Source organism: Solanum tuberosum, unplaced genomic scaffold, assembly GCF_000226075.1.
Source record: "Solanum tuberosum cultivar DM 1-3 516 R44 unplaced genomic scaffold, SolTub_3.0 scf00409, whole genome shotgun sequence".
In the NCBI taxonomy this organism is placed as follows: Eukaryota; Viridiplantae; Streptophyta; class Magnoliopsida; order Solanales; family Solanaceae; genus Solanum; species Solanum tuberosum.
In genome coordinates, this window is record NW_006239346.1 from 454,692 (window position 1) to 471,458 (window position 16,767).

At 32.5% G+C, this 16,767-nt stretch overlaps 3 protein-coding genes across 3 annotated transcripts in view; 2 read left to right on the plus strand and 1 right to left on the minus strand.

Annotated features, from left to right (window-relative positions):
* Positions 1–2,859, plus strand: part of LOC102590968 (transcription factor MYB122) — a 6,164-nt gene extending 3,305 nt beyond the window's left edge. Inside the window, exon 2 of the mRNA XM_006363031.2 lies at positions 1,579–2,859. Coding sequence (XP_006363093.1) covers positions 1,579–2,351 — 773 coding nt within the window. The 3' untranslated portion in view covers positions 2,352–2,859. The remainder of the gene's footprint in view (positions 1–1,578) is intronic.
* A 4,376-nt stretch (positions 2,860–7,235) lies between these two features.
* LOC102591310 (uncharacterized) lies at positions 7,236–11,308 on the plus strand. The gene is made up of 2 exons (XM_006363032.2): positions 7,236–8,083; positions 10,848–11,308. Exons 1-2 carry the CDS (start codon positions 7,626–7,628, stop codon positions 11,083–11,085), a joined length of 696 nt encoding a protein of 231 aa, XP_006363094.1. The 5' UTR covers positions 7,236–7,625; the 3' UTR covers positions 11,086–11,308.
* Positions 11,309–11,772: 464 nt separating this feature from the next.
* Positions 11,773–12,247, minus strand: LOC107058022 (MADS-box transcription factor 31-like). Its single transcript, XM_015303280.1, has 2 exons — positions 12,076–12,247; positions 11,773–11,987 (listed from the first exon to the last, which is right to left on the minus strand). The coding sequence occupies exons 1-2, from the start codon at positions 12,245–12,247 to the stop codon at positions 11,773–11,775; spliced, it is 387 nt and encodes a 128-aa protein (XP_015158766.1).
* Positions 12,248–16,767: the final 4,520 nt, after the last annotated feature.

The window sequence follows — 16,767 nt, forward strand, 5'->3', positions numbered from 1 at the left end:
GGGGGGGGGGGGATGGCAACATTGGGGGTGTGCTTAACTCAAAATAACTTGCAGAGGAAAGGTTTTGACCTATGTAGTAGATGTTACTTGTGTCAAGAAGATCAAGAAACAGTTGAGTACCTATTTCTCTGTTGCAGATTTTCTAGAGAATGTTGGGAGTCATTCCTAGACATTTGTGGTATTACACCTCAGAAAGTGAAAGTGAAAGGTTTACTGGAAGGTTGGAAGCAGTAGGCGATACCAAAAGAGATAAAACATATGTGGAGAACTATTCTATTGTGCATCTTATGGACAATATGACTGGAGAGGAACAAGGCTTGCTTTGACGGGCAGGGAACTCACTTTTCTAGAATTAGGAATATATGTTTACAAACACTTAATGCATTTCCAGGTGTCACTGAAGGTCCTGACACTCCAATCTGGAAAATACAAAAGAAAGGGATTTTCACTGTGAAGTCTTGTTACTGGAGTTTAAATTCTAATCAGACTATGGAAATGGAATGGCCTTGGAAACTAATTTGGAAAATCAATATCCCTCACAAGGTTTCAGGTTTCACTTGCTTGGCAATCAGGAAAGCATGTCTAACCCATGAAGTGTTACAAAGAAGAGGTATACAGATTTGCTCAAGGTGTTACATGTGTGGGGAAGAGGCAGAAGTTAACAGTCACCTTTTCTTACACTGCAGAACAGCTGTAAATCTGTGGGACATGTTCTTATGTATACTTGGAGTTAACTGGGTAATGCCCAAGACTACTTTAGACTTGCTGAGACAGTGGGAAGGAGTGGGCAGAAGAAGAAGATCCAAAGAAGACTGGTGGAAGTGCATCCCAGCCTGCATTTGGTGGACATTGTGGAAGGAAAGGAATGAAAGATCACATGATGGGAAACTTAACAACACTCAAAAAATCAAGATGAATAGCTTGAGCTTGCTGTATTTTTGGTGTAAACAGGATTTGGTGGGGGAGGTAGATAGCTTAGTGGATTTTAGAGCTCAATTGTAAAGTTTTTGCCCAGTTTCGGCTTTTGAAACTACCCCCTGTGGGGCTGTAAATCCCACCTCATCATGCTCTGCTGATGAGTTTTGACGTGAATATAAAGTTACCTTTATCAAAAAAAAAAAACTCTGTACTTATGGTGTAAAAGTGGCTCACTAGATACTTTGAATCAGTAAATGGATTTATTGGACATGTTAGGAAGAAGAGTGTAGTAGGCTTCTTTCTGTTTTTTTTTTCTTGTACCATCTTGGTACCATTCAATAAAATCTATACCTTATCACCAAAAGATAAAATAAAGCATCTACTATACATGCAGTGAAATGTGTTTTTCTGCATACATATTTGAAGATTTGGTGCTGTGCCCAGTTTCAAAAAAAGATCTGGTGCTGTGCTACATCAAACTAGATATATTTCTTAGTTTCTAGCAGAGTCACCCGTAGGTTCTGATATTAGGAAACAATTATTGCTATTCATGCTTATATTAACGCCCCACTTTGTGGGATTTCACGGGTATGTTGTTGTTGTTGTATGCTTATGTAAGTAGCTGTTGAATGAAACTAATAATTTCGCCACTCTTGACAGATGAAGAAGATCGGATTATCCTTCAGGCCCATGCTATTCATGGGAACAAATGGGCATCAATTGCAAGGCTTTTGCCAGGTAGAACAGATAATGCCATTAAAAATCATTGGAATTCAACCTTGAGGCGCCGTTGTGCCGAACATGGTAAGTTAAGAAGTGACTCCAGCAACATCCTGGATGATGTTAGTGCTGGAAAATCAAAAGCATCATCTGAGGAAACCCAATCATGTGGTGATGTGAATTCTTTGAAAGCTATTGAAGGAAAAGACGTTAGCTCTCAAGAAAACCAAGTAGCTAATCACTACGAGGATAGGAGTCAAGAAGAAGTTCAATGGAGTGATGTAGCAAATGATCCTCGTACTCTCTTCCGTCCTGTGGCTCGGATAAGTGCTTTTAGCGTATATGGTTCTTTGAATGTCCCAGAATCCCAACTGCAAACTCCAAGGCTAATTCCTATCCAAGCACCTGATCTTGGGATAAGCAAATTGCTTGAAGGAGCTTTCACGGACAGATTAGTGCCTCACCAATGTGGCCATGGCTGTTGTGGCAATGTCAATCAAGAAATTAACAGAAGCTCACTATTGGGGCCTGAGTTTGTTGACTACGCTGAGCCTCCTTCCTTCTCAAGCCATGAGTTGGCCGCATTAGCCACAGAGATAAGTAATGTTGCTTGGTACAAAAGTGGGTTGGAAAACAGCAGCATTGAGGTTAACTTCAATCCAACAACCAGGGCAGGCTGTGGTACCTCTCATTTGCCAAGCAGACAATTCTAATCTTTCAAATTAGTAACTTGGAAATGATGATGGATGCAGTGTCAACCTCAACTACCATGATATAAAAGATTTTGAGGCTGAGTTGATTTACCCAACTTATTTGGAATACAGAGTACAGGATAAAGAGAAGGTGGATACCTGATTTAGTGTCCAAACTTGTTGAAAAGATTGTAAATGCATTATTTTCCTAGGTCTTCATTCATTCATGATGAGGAGTTTTAGAAATTTTCTTTATTTAGATGAGTCCAGTAAAATGGTAGTATGATCTGAAGCTTCATATGTTGTAATTCAACAAGATGATGGAATTTTTTATTCAAAGAGTGTGCTTCCTCCTTGCTCAGTTGGGATGATGCAAGGAAAAAGAAAGATGGTAAATTCTTGTAACTCAGCAGTTCCTGGTAAAATTGTAGCATGCCTTCTGCATGGTTTATTTTGTAGAGTGACTTTGAATGAACCTCAAATCATCATATTCATATATTATTCATTCATATTCATATTTTGTAGAATGACTTTGAATGGAAGGCATATGTTGATTGAATTTATGTACAACTTGTACAAAATACTACTCTCCTTCGATGGCAACTTCTTAATGTGTATGCAATTGTAAGAAGGTGGAGATTGTTGTTTCTTAAAAAGATTGCAAAATCTTTAAGACATGAAATATTTTACAACCATGACGCCAACATTTAAATATGTGTTGTGACATATTAAATAAAAATGTTAATAAGTTGAATACTCTATGTATATTATAAGAATTGCATATTTAAAGTCGTTAGAGCAATTTACTTTTGAAATTCAGTTGATAGCAATATATATGATGTACCTTGGAACTAATAATTTAGATTGAATAGACTCTTCAATCATTAATTTGAATCTGAATTTATTCCTCAAATTCATCACATATATTATTAAAAGTAGGAAGCTTTAAAATGCAATTCTTATAATTAGATTACGCTTAGAAAATCAAAATTTAACTGAATCATACCGAAATTGAATACTACTAGAACAATTTTGAAATGTCCGATTTCTGTTATACATCATAGAGGAACCTAAAAACTTATATGATAAAATCTTTCAGAAATAACCGACCAAACCAAATCATTAACATCTTAGTTATAAATATCTTGTAAAATTAATCAAGATACGCACAAATTGACTCGATAAAAGACTTAAATGCATTGGAAGAATCTGGGTGTACTGGCTCCTGTTTAACCATCAGAAAGATCCAGTGGTACCATGAAATGATGAAAACAAAAGAAATCAGTGCTCTATTATTCTTTCTTTAAATCCCAAACTTTTGGTGTCTTTTTGACTTCATATTTTGATATATGAAAGTGATGGAAAACAGACATGTGCTAAGTTTTCAGTCTTTTCAGAATAAGTAATACATTATTTTTGACTTTGTGGACCATACTATATAGATGAAAATTAAAATAAAACAACAACATATAAATTTATAGCGATGTAGTAGTACTAGTTAAACAAGTAGGGCTTGAGTAAATGTTTGTAGCAACAACATATAATTTTCTTGGTAGAGAGCGCTCCCTCTCGAATGGGGTCCTATTCAACACGAATTTAAATTAGTCGAGCTTTAATATAAATATCGAATATCGAGAATCGGAGGGGAACCAAACAAGGGGAGAGGAGGAATGGGTTTGAACTTTTCCTACTTGTCACGCAAAGTGGCCCTTACACATACAAACAAACGTCACTGGACCCTATGGTCCACTGCTACTCTCTTATTTCACTGTAAAGTTCTGTGCTGCTAGGGGCGGAGAAAGAGTGTCGGTTAGGGTCTTGGAGTAGATTTTATCATTAACTCATGAAGATAGAAAGATTTATGTTCATATTATAATCCGCTATCTATATATATCTTCTTATTTAAGGTCATATTTTCGCCTTTCGATAAGTTAAAGTTGTGTCATGTGTTATTTACTCACCTTTCTAATTTAGTACCTTTTCGTTTATCTTTACTTTTCCTTATACCTATTACATTTAACCTCTTGCACCTCTTCATTGGAGCTGCAGATCTCCACTTCACATGTCCAAACCATCTTAGTCTCACTTCCCTAATATTATCTACAACGGAGGGTACATCTTTGTTAATTTTTGTCTTGAATTTCTAAGGTGACACTTATCTTAGGACACTTTGTTTTTGCTAAAGTTGCACTTATTTAGGACGGAGAAAATAGTAAATTTAGTTTAAATTTAATATTTTATTTTAAAAATTAATTAAATATATATAATATAGTAAATTTAAATTAAATAGCTTTAAAAAATTATAATTTATATTGAGTAAAATCATATCAAAGCCAAGGATTATATATATATACATATATTATTACACAATATAATTTTTCGATAAAAGATATGCCCCTCAAATATATGTGGCTCCGCCATTGTAGGAATAGAAGGACAATATTATTTTTTATTAGTATGCATATATGGTTTAGTTACAATAGCATAAACTTGTTGTATTAGTTGGAAAATCAGTCAAAATGTCATATTTCTCTTCCTTCTTTAGACCAAACTTTGACGTAAATTTTGGTTTGGGAGTATTTGATTTTAGAGGACTTTACAAGTCTAAAATAATTTATGAATGATTATAATTTATTTTATTAAAGATGAAACAAATATTTTAAAGTTAACTTAATTTTAAATATAAAAATATTTTTTTTCATGAAAACAGGCAAAAAAAAATATATCACGTAAAATAAGAAAGAAAAATACTAATAAATTAAGAGTTGTTTAGTTTTCTTCTATTCTATAGTAAAAATGACAAGCCAATAATACATGCTAAGCGTAATAATAATAATAAATTATAGAATAGTACAAAAATATACGATCCATATAATACCCTATTGTCAGAATGAAGAACATGGAGATTAGTCTAAATTATTTATTTATTTATTTTAACCTTTTTTTAAAGAATATGAAATCAAGGTTGCAAATAAGTCAATACAACACCTGAAAAAGGTAAACTAAGATATATTCAATAAAAAATGTAAAAAGGAAAGAAAGATATACTCAAAGTTGCTAATTAACTTTTTTGGATAAAATTATACTTATAAATGTATAGGGGGGCCCTTGATTTCATAATAATAATAATAATAATAATATTCTATCTCATATAATTTTATAAATAGAGTCACGAGAATGACACACACACAAATTTCATCTTTAATATAAGTAAAGATTCAAAAAACTCACAACTCAAGTAAAGCATAACAAAAATATAAGAAATTTAAGTAAAGATGTCTACAACTTGTCTTCCAAATAATACATATTCGATCAGCTTATGCAACAAAATCTTCTATGATTATTAGATCAGCATATATAGTCAAGATCTAGAATTAATCGATTTCAAAGTGAATTTAATTTGTTTGAATTTTTTCATATGCATCTATGGTTTTTGTCTTATATATAGTCAAATTTTGACTTGTTTGAAATTTACATGAGCGTTATTGTATACATATATACATGGATTTAAGCAAATAATAATTATTATAAGTTAAATCCTCAAAATTCGATTTTAATTTCATTTTCTTGTTAGTATTAATTACTAATTAGTTGCTTTATTTTGAATTCATTTATGGATATAGCGCGATTTGCTATTGACAACGAATTTGAGTACCATGTCTATTTTTTTATAACAAAACAATGCTACGTTCAAATAAGATGCTCTTTAATTTTTGTCTATATTGTTCTTTTAATAAAGATTTATGAGCCAAAATATTCTTAGTTAGCTTGAAGAAATTAAGAATTAAATTATTCGACATAAGTTGTATAATATTTAATACGCTCGGCATAAATTTAAAGAACTTTTGCATACAACATAAATATTGTAGAAATAAACAACATAACTTATTATTTTTTATAAGACTGTGATCTATCATAAATCACGTACAACTAATGTAAACTAAGAACTTCATGTAGTGTCGCCCCTTTGAATCTATACATACGCGAACTCTTGTATCGATACTAATAAAATAATTCATAACTTGTATTCACCAACTCCAAAGAGATAGGAAAAAAAATATTTTTAAAAAAAGTGGGAGGAACCACTACTCGAATGCTTATTATTATCTTGCACTAAAAACGATCATAATTTACACCAACCACAATCATTTTCACCACGAACACAAAATATATTGAAACTAGAAAAAACTAAAAAAAAAAGATATTGTAAAAAGAAACAAAAAATTCATCATAGATTGTTATTTCACTTTTTACATTTTCTGCCAAATAAAAAATATGCAGAAATCTTGAATTGACAGTACAGATCATTTGATGGAAGTACTGTTTGAAACTGAAAGATACTATTGATTTAATTTATTTATTTGATTTTAACTTGATAAAAAGATTTTTTTAAAATTTCGATTTCTTAAATTAAAAACAGGTAAAATATATCTTAATCTAATGTTCTTAAACATATCAGGTGAAAAGTTAAGAAATAGATGACTTTTTTTAAAATACAAAGTTACTTGTTACTTCTTCTATTACATTTTATTTGTGATGCTTTGACTTGAAACAAAAATTTTAAAAATAAATAAATAAATTTAAATTTTATAGTCTTAAATTAAAGATATATAACACGTATCAAAATGACATTCAATCTCATGGTGTTAATCGAACAAACAAATTAAAACAAATAGACAATTATTGTATTCTATTTATGTAAGATTTCTTTCCTTTTTCATCTGATTTTAAAAGATAATCCTCTTATTTTTCTTTTAGTCATAAAAATTTCATGACTTGATTTAAATATAATTTATTTGAAAAAAATAAATAAAAATCACAGAGATTACCTCACCAACTACAGTAGAATGATTATGATATCTTAAAGGTGGGCCATTTCTTCCTAAATACTGTCACACAGCTACTCTAACAGAACCATGAGCTCTCTCCCTTTTACATTCTTGTTTTTTTCCTCCTTAAGCCTTCTCATCACTTTCTATAAACACTTGAAACTATACATTTTTACTCTCTCTCTTCTTGCTTTTGCTTTTCTGCTAAATTTTAGAAAATGGGGTGTTAATGGTTTACCTAATCCATCACCTTACTAATAGACCAAGAAATGAGGTAATGGGGCCTTAAATCATGCAGCACTATAAAGGGTAACAAAAAAAATTGAATCTTGGGAGTTGTAATACTTCAAAGTTTTGATTTTTATGGTTTTAATGCTTTTCTTGGTTGTGGGGTTGTTGAGAATTGAATCTTGGAAGTTGAAATCTTTCAAAGTTTTGATTTTTCTTGATTTTTGGGTTGTTGAAAATGACAAGTGTAGATGTGTCTAATGTGGATTTAGAAGCTGGCCCCGGAGCCGGTGGACATAGTCGCCGGTGCTCCGGTAGTGGTAGTAGTGTCTGTTTCTCTGATGCTGATGAGGGTTCTTGTTATTCTCAGTTTTATTCAACTGCTGATGGGTCAAATTATGATGATTATAGTTTTGCTTGTGCTACTGAGTCTGAAATAGGGGAAGTTATGGAGGTGTCAAGGAGAGTTTCATCTGTGGCTGAGTCTGATAGATCAGTGGATTTGGAAAATGGAATTGGTGAAACAAAGTTTCATGTTGGGACAATTGAAAGAGATTGTAGGATTTGTCATCTGAGTTTGGTGAGTTCTGGTCCTGAATCTGGTTTTGCTATTGAATTAGGATGTTCTTGTAAAAATGATTTGGCTGTTGCACATAGGCATTGTGCTGAGGCATGGTTCAAAATCAAAGGAAATAAGTAAGTATAGCAAAGCCTTAGTTTATGTTTCAAATTTCTGACTGATTTTAGTTTGTGGTTTCTGAATTTGGATATATTAGATTTGTCTATGTGATCAATCTAGATGCTTAAGTGGTAATGTTACCATCTGGAAACAAATTGTTGTTTAGTTTTATGGTCGTGGTGTCCGGGCCAGCTTATGCATGCTTTGACTAATTCCATGGGATACGTGTCCCCACCAAGCAATTGTTACCAGATAACTCTGTCCTAAGCTGGCCCTTGACTAATTCCACGAGATGCTTGCAGCTGCCATCTCCCACTACAAGTATCAGGTCCACCAAAGCTAGCACAGATAGGTAGAAATCACCTAGTGTTTTCTGTCTCCGTTGTGATTTGAACTAGGATCTCAACAATTTTGCACGTAATAGTGGTTTGCAATGACAATGATTTGTTGAATCTTCCGTTGGAAGTGTTTGATTTTTTTATTCATATTGGCAGTACATGATCTGTCAGAATAACCCTTTTTTTTGTAGGGTAACGTAAAAGTTTGGTCTGTGATGTCTGTTCTCTTGGGAAAGAGATAACATGATGTATTTTATGGGAAAAAAAAGGAAAAGTCTCAATGGAATAAAATAGAAAGAAAAGTGAGAGACTAAAGCAATGGTTGCTTGACAAGTATCATTAGGAATTTTAATGACTTTTTGGAAAGAATTAGGATGTATTCTAATTACACCGACAATTCTTCGTACTATGCCCTTAAATGTTCTTTAGTTTCTAAACTCTTTCTGATATTTGGTATGCACTTTTCTTTTATCAAAGTGAAGATTTGACCTTAGTGGATTAAGTAATCGTACCTTTTATTTTCCCCTCAATATGAAGTAATCTGTTGCTGGCCTCCACTCTGCATATTCTATTACTTAGATACTGTAGATCTTTACTTTGATTATCAATTCTATGACAATGACCTCTGATGTGTGCACAGTCAAGATTCTAGTGTCATTTTCAGAGAGAAACTTTCATCAATGAGTCTTTTGATCTTTTAAGAAGTGTATGACCAAGTAATTGAAAAGATCAAATGGAAATAAAAAGCATACAATCTTGTAAATGTGCTACATTGTTTTGGACATCTTGGATATATCATTGTGGTAAAGAAGATTGAAATTTAATTGTTGGAATCTACAAAACTGAATTTTGATTTGTTAGACTTCCTGTAGAATCAAACATAAGTTATCTATAACAGAAAATAGTATGGTGGTATTAACAGTTAGAATCTCTGTGTGTGTGCGCGCATGTGTGCACTTGGTGGTGCAACCTCGCGGGGGAGGTGGAGGATCAGAACAACTGAAATGTGCATAATGAACTGCTTGTTTGCTTTTCCCTATAAAGATGCTTCTTTTGAAGATAAGGATGATTATCAAATTCTCCTTCAGTTCTAGTTTTACGGCAAAGGAGGAAAAAGTAAAGAATCTCACTATGATCTGTTCTGTTTCTTTTGATGTTCGTCTTGAAATTGTTTTGCGATTGTGAATATTATTCAACTGTTAAGCCAGGGAACCAAATGTTCACTATTCCAATGGACCAAGGTAGTATAAGCAATCCCCAAAACCCAAGTGTAAAATTTGTCTTAACGTTCAATTGTCCGTAACAGTTTAGTGACTTCATTCCATGGTTTTCTGGCACTGTAGTATCGTTAATTTCCCATCCATAAAGTTGATCAAGTACTGATTGATCTGTATAAGCGAGATCTTACTGAAATATGATACTTTTGAAGTGTTCATAAGTGAATTTAAGTACGTATAGACATACTAACTTACAGAAATAGTCGTCGTCCTATATCAATATCTGCATACACCTACACATGTGTTGAATACTCCCTCTACTGTTGACTGATATGATTTACCTTGCAACTTACTACTTCCACTGGAGAAGCTGGTTTACTTTTCCTGACCTGTATTTTGTAGCATTCCCCCCATCCCAAACCTCCCCAAAACCAAAAAAGGGAAAAAGAAACAAATCAAGTTATGAAAAGTATCTCGGGAGATCTGTCCAATTCCACATTACAGAACTATTATCATCTCTTATGACCCAATATTTGCTGACTCATTGTCAACATATGTGTTAGTTTGTCACTGTCTTACTAGTGTTGTTTTTTTTCTTGTCATTCCTCCTCAATATGGTTGTAAATTAATAATTAGATTTGACTATTAACCTGTTTGTTATAGTTTTTCTTTCTGGTGGCAAAATGATTTGTCTGGTAACTGCATTTCTGTAATATTTCTGATCAACTTTGTGAATAGCTCTTGTGGAACCACAGAATTGTAGAGTTTGTCTTTTGCGAGAAGTTACAAATTCTCCTCTTTCAGTAATCAGAAAACCTAGTCAGACAAGGATGTCTTCCAAAATAGTTAGCTTAGTATGCTAGGTATCTCCAGTTATATGCACATACGTCTTGTAGAATTCGTGAAAGTATTAAAGATCACAAACTTGGACAGGACACCATTATCTTATCGCAGTCCTAATTATTCAAAGTTAGTTCCTGTATGTTCCATGGGATAAGTTTCTTCTGACAAAAAAACACAACATTTGTATGCTTCTGTGTGACTTGTGTAAACATTGGAATTCTTTTCACTCTTGTTCTTTTACATATTCCACTTGGTTTCATGTTTTTCCAATATGGTAAAATTACTCAGAAACTCCCACCCTTTCCCATACAAGCTCTTTTATAAAATTGTAATACTCCTAGTTATTTTGTGACCCTTTTTAACATTTGAAGTTGTTTTTCCAGGACTTGTGAAATATGCAATTCTCTTGCACGCAACGTCATTGGGCCAAATGATGTTGAATCAGCACAGCAAACAAATGAATCAAGCGCAGTGGCTACAAGTGCAGCATCTGCACCAGTATCAGCAGCTTCAGAAGCTCGAACTTGTTTGAATGGCCATCGATTCTTGAATTTCCTCTTAGCTTGTATGGTATTCGCGTTTGTCATCTCTTGGCTCTTCCACTTTAACATCCCATCATAGGGTAGTGTTGGAAAGAGTTCATGTGCCATGAAATTCGAAGGTAACACGTATTTACGACTAGCTTTGGGAAATATATCTACCTACAGAGCAATGTTTCATCTGTCTACTACACCTAGATTTAGAGATCAATTTGTAAGTTGTGTATGGTCTATTTATAAACTAATATTGCCCTTTGATCTCACGAAAATGCCAGCAGTTGTTTTAGTTTGTTATGTTACAGTTACACACATCTCTTGCTCTGTTTTTTCAAGTAAACATATTGATATGATGTGCTTCAAATATAGTCTTAAACAAATTGAGAGATCGATATATTGCGATGCGTATAATTTAAATTCATACTATACAATATTAAGATATCTAACATGTTGGGGGACAACAAATAGTCATAAATATAATTACCTTCAATAGATATCATTGCAAAGACATGAATTACATATCATCATTGAAACAAAAAACAAATAACAAAATTGATATTTGTTGTTTTGTTTCAATGATGATATGTAATTTATGTACTTTGGAATGATATCTATTGACAGGAATGATATGATCAATGCATTTGATATAAGAGAAAAGATTGCCAATGAAGAAACACGTTTGTCAGACCAAATGAATGAGGCTAGAGATATGGATTGGTGGGAGTCCATAGACCGATTCAGTATAGATGATACAATGAGGTTTGAAGCTTGGTTAACTTTTGGTGAATTCACCGAAAGTTAACCAAGCTTCAAACCTCATTGTATCATCTATACTGAATCGGTCTATGGACTCCCACCAACCCTCATTTATTTGGTCTGACAAGCGTATTTTTTTATTGGTAATTTTTTCAATTATATCAAATTCCTTAATCATATCATCATATTGGCAGACTTTGTTACGTGCTTCTACAACAACAAGTTGTTCACCTGCACTTAATTCTGTATTTCTGTTATAGAATTTAGAAATGTTCGATGACTGCATTAATGGTCTGAGGAATAAAGGAATACGATATACCTGTTGATGAAGAAATAGCAATTCCAAGATCGACATCACATTCTCTAACAAGTTCACTAGCGTTTTTGTATAAGCCAGAACTTCGTTTAGAGAATGAGGAGTATCGAGTATCTTCATTATCTAATTTCGCCAATGGAATATTTTGGAGTCCTGTTGAATTCTTCTGCTCCATGCTAGAATATAATAAATATTATTGATCAATTATTTTCAAAAATATGTGTAAAATGAATGAAATATCATGAGTATTTATATACATAAATTTCAGCTTGGTCATTAAATTACTAGCCAAATATCGCAATAAAAGCAATCTTTTCTTCATATTGAAAGTATAATAGGAAAATTATATTTAATTTTATATTCAAAATCTAATTTTATGGTAACATAAATAAATTTAAAATTTAAGTTAAAATAGGTAAGTTGACTAATATACTAGATGAAATTTATCAGTAATGAGTAATTAATTATTGTGAATTGTTACTAGAGTTGTCAAAATGGGCTGGCCCAACCCAACCCAACTCAATCTAACGGGCTAAAAAGTTAAATGGGTTAGGAGTTAGGACGGGCTGATCCTTTTAATTAAAGGACCTATAAAATAACAGCTAAACCCAGCCCTAAGTGCGGCATGAGTTTGGACGAGTCGACCCTTCAACCAAAAAATGAATAACATTGGTGTCTTAGAAAGAGTATCTAAGAGTATGGAACTTTGATGTTTGATGAACACGACACGATTACATACAAAAATTCATTTATGATTACACACTTCAGTGAATACTTACAAAAATACATAATAGCCAACATAACAGCCAAGATACAACATCGTAAGATTCATTCAAGCAAAAAAATATTACATGATCACTTTTTTTATAAATAAGACAACAAAGGGGAAATGAAAAATTAGACATAAAAACAAAAGTAGACTTGATTTTAGTGGGTTAATAGCCCTAAAATATAAAAAATTTGCAAATGAGTTAGACTTGATTTTATATTTTTTAAATATTTATTGACAAACTCTTTACAAATAAAATACTACTGAAATATATATATAATAAATATTCTTAACATTCATAGCCCACGGATTGGACTCAAAGGCTGGGCCTATGAGACTAGCTAGCCAAAAGAGGCTGGGCTAAAAAGCCTCATTGCTAAATGGGCCGAAAAAATTAGGCCCAATACCACTTAATTTAAGGCTTGGGTTGGGCCGACTTAACGAGCCAAGCCCATTTTGATAGCTCTAATTGTCACGCTTCGAGACTACTCCCTAAACGTAACACGATTTTTAGAGTTATAGGTGAGCCCAAGCTAACTTCATGACATGACACTAATTAACATAAATCAATAGAGAATTTGGAATATAAACGCAAAAGCTAAATTTGAAATATGTGTGTAAATTCCATAATAATAAGATAGACTAATATCTGAAAGAAATAACATTAGTGAAATCTATATCTAACTATTTGAAAGCCTTTACTAATTGAGTTATTAGGACAAACCCCTAGCTAACTCCGATTATCTGAAAATTGAAAGAAAAGATTGAAAAGAAAGATAAGGGTTGTCCTCAAATTGATGAGGACTCATTAATATTGTTGCTCACTGATCAAAAGTAATACTAATTGCGAACTGGATACTCAGCGTCAAAACCTATATTATCAAACAACATAGCAAAAAGTATGTTGTTAGTACTTTAAATGAACTAAGTATGTAAGATAATACATGACAACTTAACGTGATGAATCTATAAAACATATTGATGCATGACCACATACAATAAGTTTATACTGAACTGAAATACATAAGTACAAGATAATGCAATAACTGAAATTCTGATTATGGGAGATACTAACACCGACAAAAACTATGTGCGCTACTACATGAAGTTCAATGTGCTTTCCCATACCAAAAAGAGGGTGTCCAATACTTCCCAAGATATGGGACCCGAGCTGAGCTAATGTGGATTCACTAAGCTAAAATCTATAAAGACTAATTCTATGATGACACATAATTTTTAAATTTAGGAATTTATTATTAAAGGTCCACAGACGTCGACCAAAATATTTCGTTCCTAAAGCTGCTCGGTGCTAAGTATAACTCTCATGGAAACATGCATATAAACCAGAAGCAATGATAATCTAATCATACTGGTAAAAATTGAGTAACGTATAGATCTTAATAACTAAAAATAATTTGAGAGATACTTTATTTGAAAGCATTGAAATCATGATAATCTAATCATCTGAGGCAACATGAAATTATAATTAAAGTCGTGCAATTGAATGTTAATCATGAAGAAGAACTGAAATTCATCAAGATTCAATGAAGATCATAAAAATCCTAGGTTTGTAGAAATCATAAACTTAAAAGATTGAGGATTTATTTTTGGGATTTAATGAGTAAAGGAATATCCATTGATGAAATCTCACATACTTGGAGTAGAAACCCTAAATTGAATCTTGAAAAGAAGGCTAAGCTAAGATCCCTTGTTCTTGCCTTAAGAGAAAATAAATTGTTTTTGGGGAAGTTATGAGCACAAGTGAGAGTTAGACTGATAAGAATTTCTTAATCTCATTTAGAATAGGTCAAAACAACGTAGTATAGAAATTAAAAGAGTAGCAAAAGACTAAACGACCCTCATTAAAAATTGTCGGAGGTTATCCACAAGAGCATCTACAGACCGTAATTCCTTCTGCGAATTGTAGATCCCCACTCATAGAAGACATGTTGAAAACTGAGTTTATGATATTTCAAACTACGAATTCAAATCACGACCCGTAGTTCATTATATAATCCATATTGTCTAATCTTAAAAGGAATATACTGAAATGCATAGTCTCTGAGGTTTGGCCTACAAAACCCTTTACTACGGACCGTAGTTTCAAATATGACTCTTACATAGGCTTTGTAAAAGTCAATGATATTATTGAGCTCTGAAGTTTCAGGACTTTGGTTTGTGAGACCTTGCACGACTCAAACCATCTACGATCCGTAAAACGTTTTCGTCCTGATCAAGTCACTTTTTCAAGTTTCTAAAGTTATTCTATCATTCGTGTCTAAAACCCATAAACGGGTTTACTAGCTATAAACTCAACTCGTAAATTCCAGACTTAAATTCTTGTTTTTGTAGTCTCACCTACGAAACTCATCTACGACTCGTGGTTTCATTTACGACCCATAGATAATGTTCATAAAATTTAAAAAAATTCTGCATATCTGTACTTTCTGAACTGTAAAACCTTTGGTCTAAACAAGGAACTTGTGGGGTGTCACAATATCTCTCCATTGAAAACATTCGTCCCCGAGTGGAGTTAACTAGGTTGAAAATAGTAAAGAAAGATCTGCAATTTAATACTGAAAGCTAAACACTAAAAATTAATGAGTGACTGACTCCAAACTAAAACATGAAGATTAAGTTGATTTTATAAACATTTATGCATGCTAAGACATGAAAATAAGTGAAAGACATAAATCTGAAAGGATATACCACAAAGGAACTATTACCTCACATTGAAAGTGAATCAGAAGGGAAAAATGGGGGTACTTAGTCATCTTATATGTTTCGACTTCCCAAGTAACACCCTCAATTGATTGGTTCCTCCAAAGAACTTTCACTGAATTAACTTATTTATTTCTCAACTTACAAACCTACAAGAATATGAACTAGACCTCTTTGTAAGAGAGACTTTTCTTCACATTGACACTCTCTAAAGACACAACTGAAGTCGGATCACCAATGCATTTCTTCAATAAGAGGACATAAAACACTGGATGCACTGATGCTAAATCTGAAGACAATCCAACTCATAAGCCACAATATCAAAATGCCTCATAATTTGATAATGACCTACATAACAGGAACTAAACTTTCCTTTCTTTTCAAACTTAATCACCCCTTTTACAGGTGAAAGCTTCAGACAAACCTAAACACTTATTCCAGATTCAAGCTCTCTTCTCCTTACATCAACATAAAGATTTTTTCTACTTTGGGTTGTCTTCAACCTATCTCTAATAGGTCAAACTTTCTCAATGGCCTCATGTACTGACTCGATCGGGCAATATCAAAGCTACTTTACCAACTTAAACCCAACCTATATGAGATCTACATCTCCTATTTGTGGAATTATTTTTTCTTTTAATAACCTAAATTACCGCCTCATTAATTAAGTTAAGAATCTAATTTGTATAAACAATAAATTTCCAAAGATATACAACAATTATTGTAACTATAAGTACACTAAGTAATTAGACAAACTGTAGGTAGAGAGGCTCATTATGTTTTCCTAAAGAAAATAAGAAGTTTATTAAAAAATAAAAAAGTTATTTTTGTATAAAAATAAAAATATACACACACGGGACATACATGTTTGTACAACCACATCCAACTTGGGTGGTTGAAAGTGCCATGACGGTACATTTGACACCCTATAATTTATAGTATAAATTTACACGTGTATCCTTATTTTCTATAGCACTTAGGTTTTTTTTTTACAAAATTAATACAAAATAATTAAATAATATGTAGAAAATTCCAATGGAAGTTTTTTATTTTTTAAAACTCTTCAATACTAAGTATTTCCTCTATTTTAATTTATTTGTCTTACTTTTTTTTTAGTTCATTTAAACAATAATGTCTCTTTCTTTGAAATAGATCTTTAATTTCAAGTTTCTATTCTCTTCGTACCATATTAATTGTCCACATTA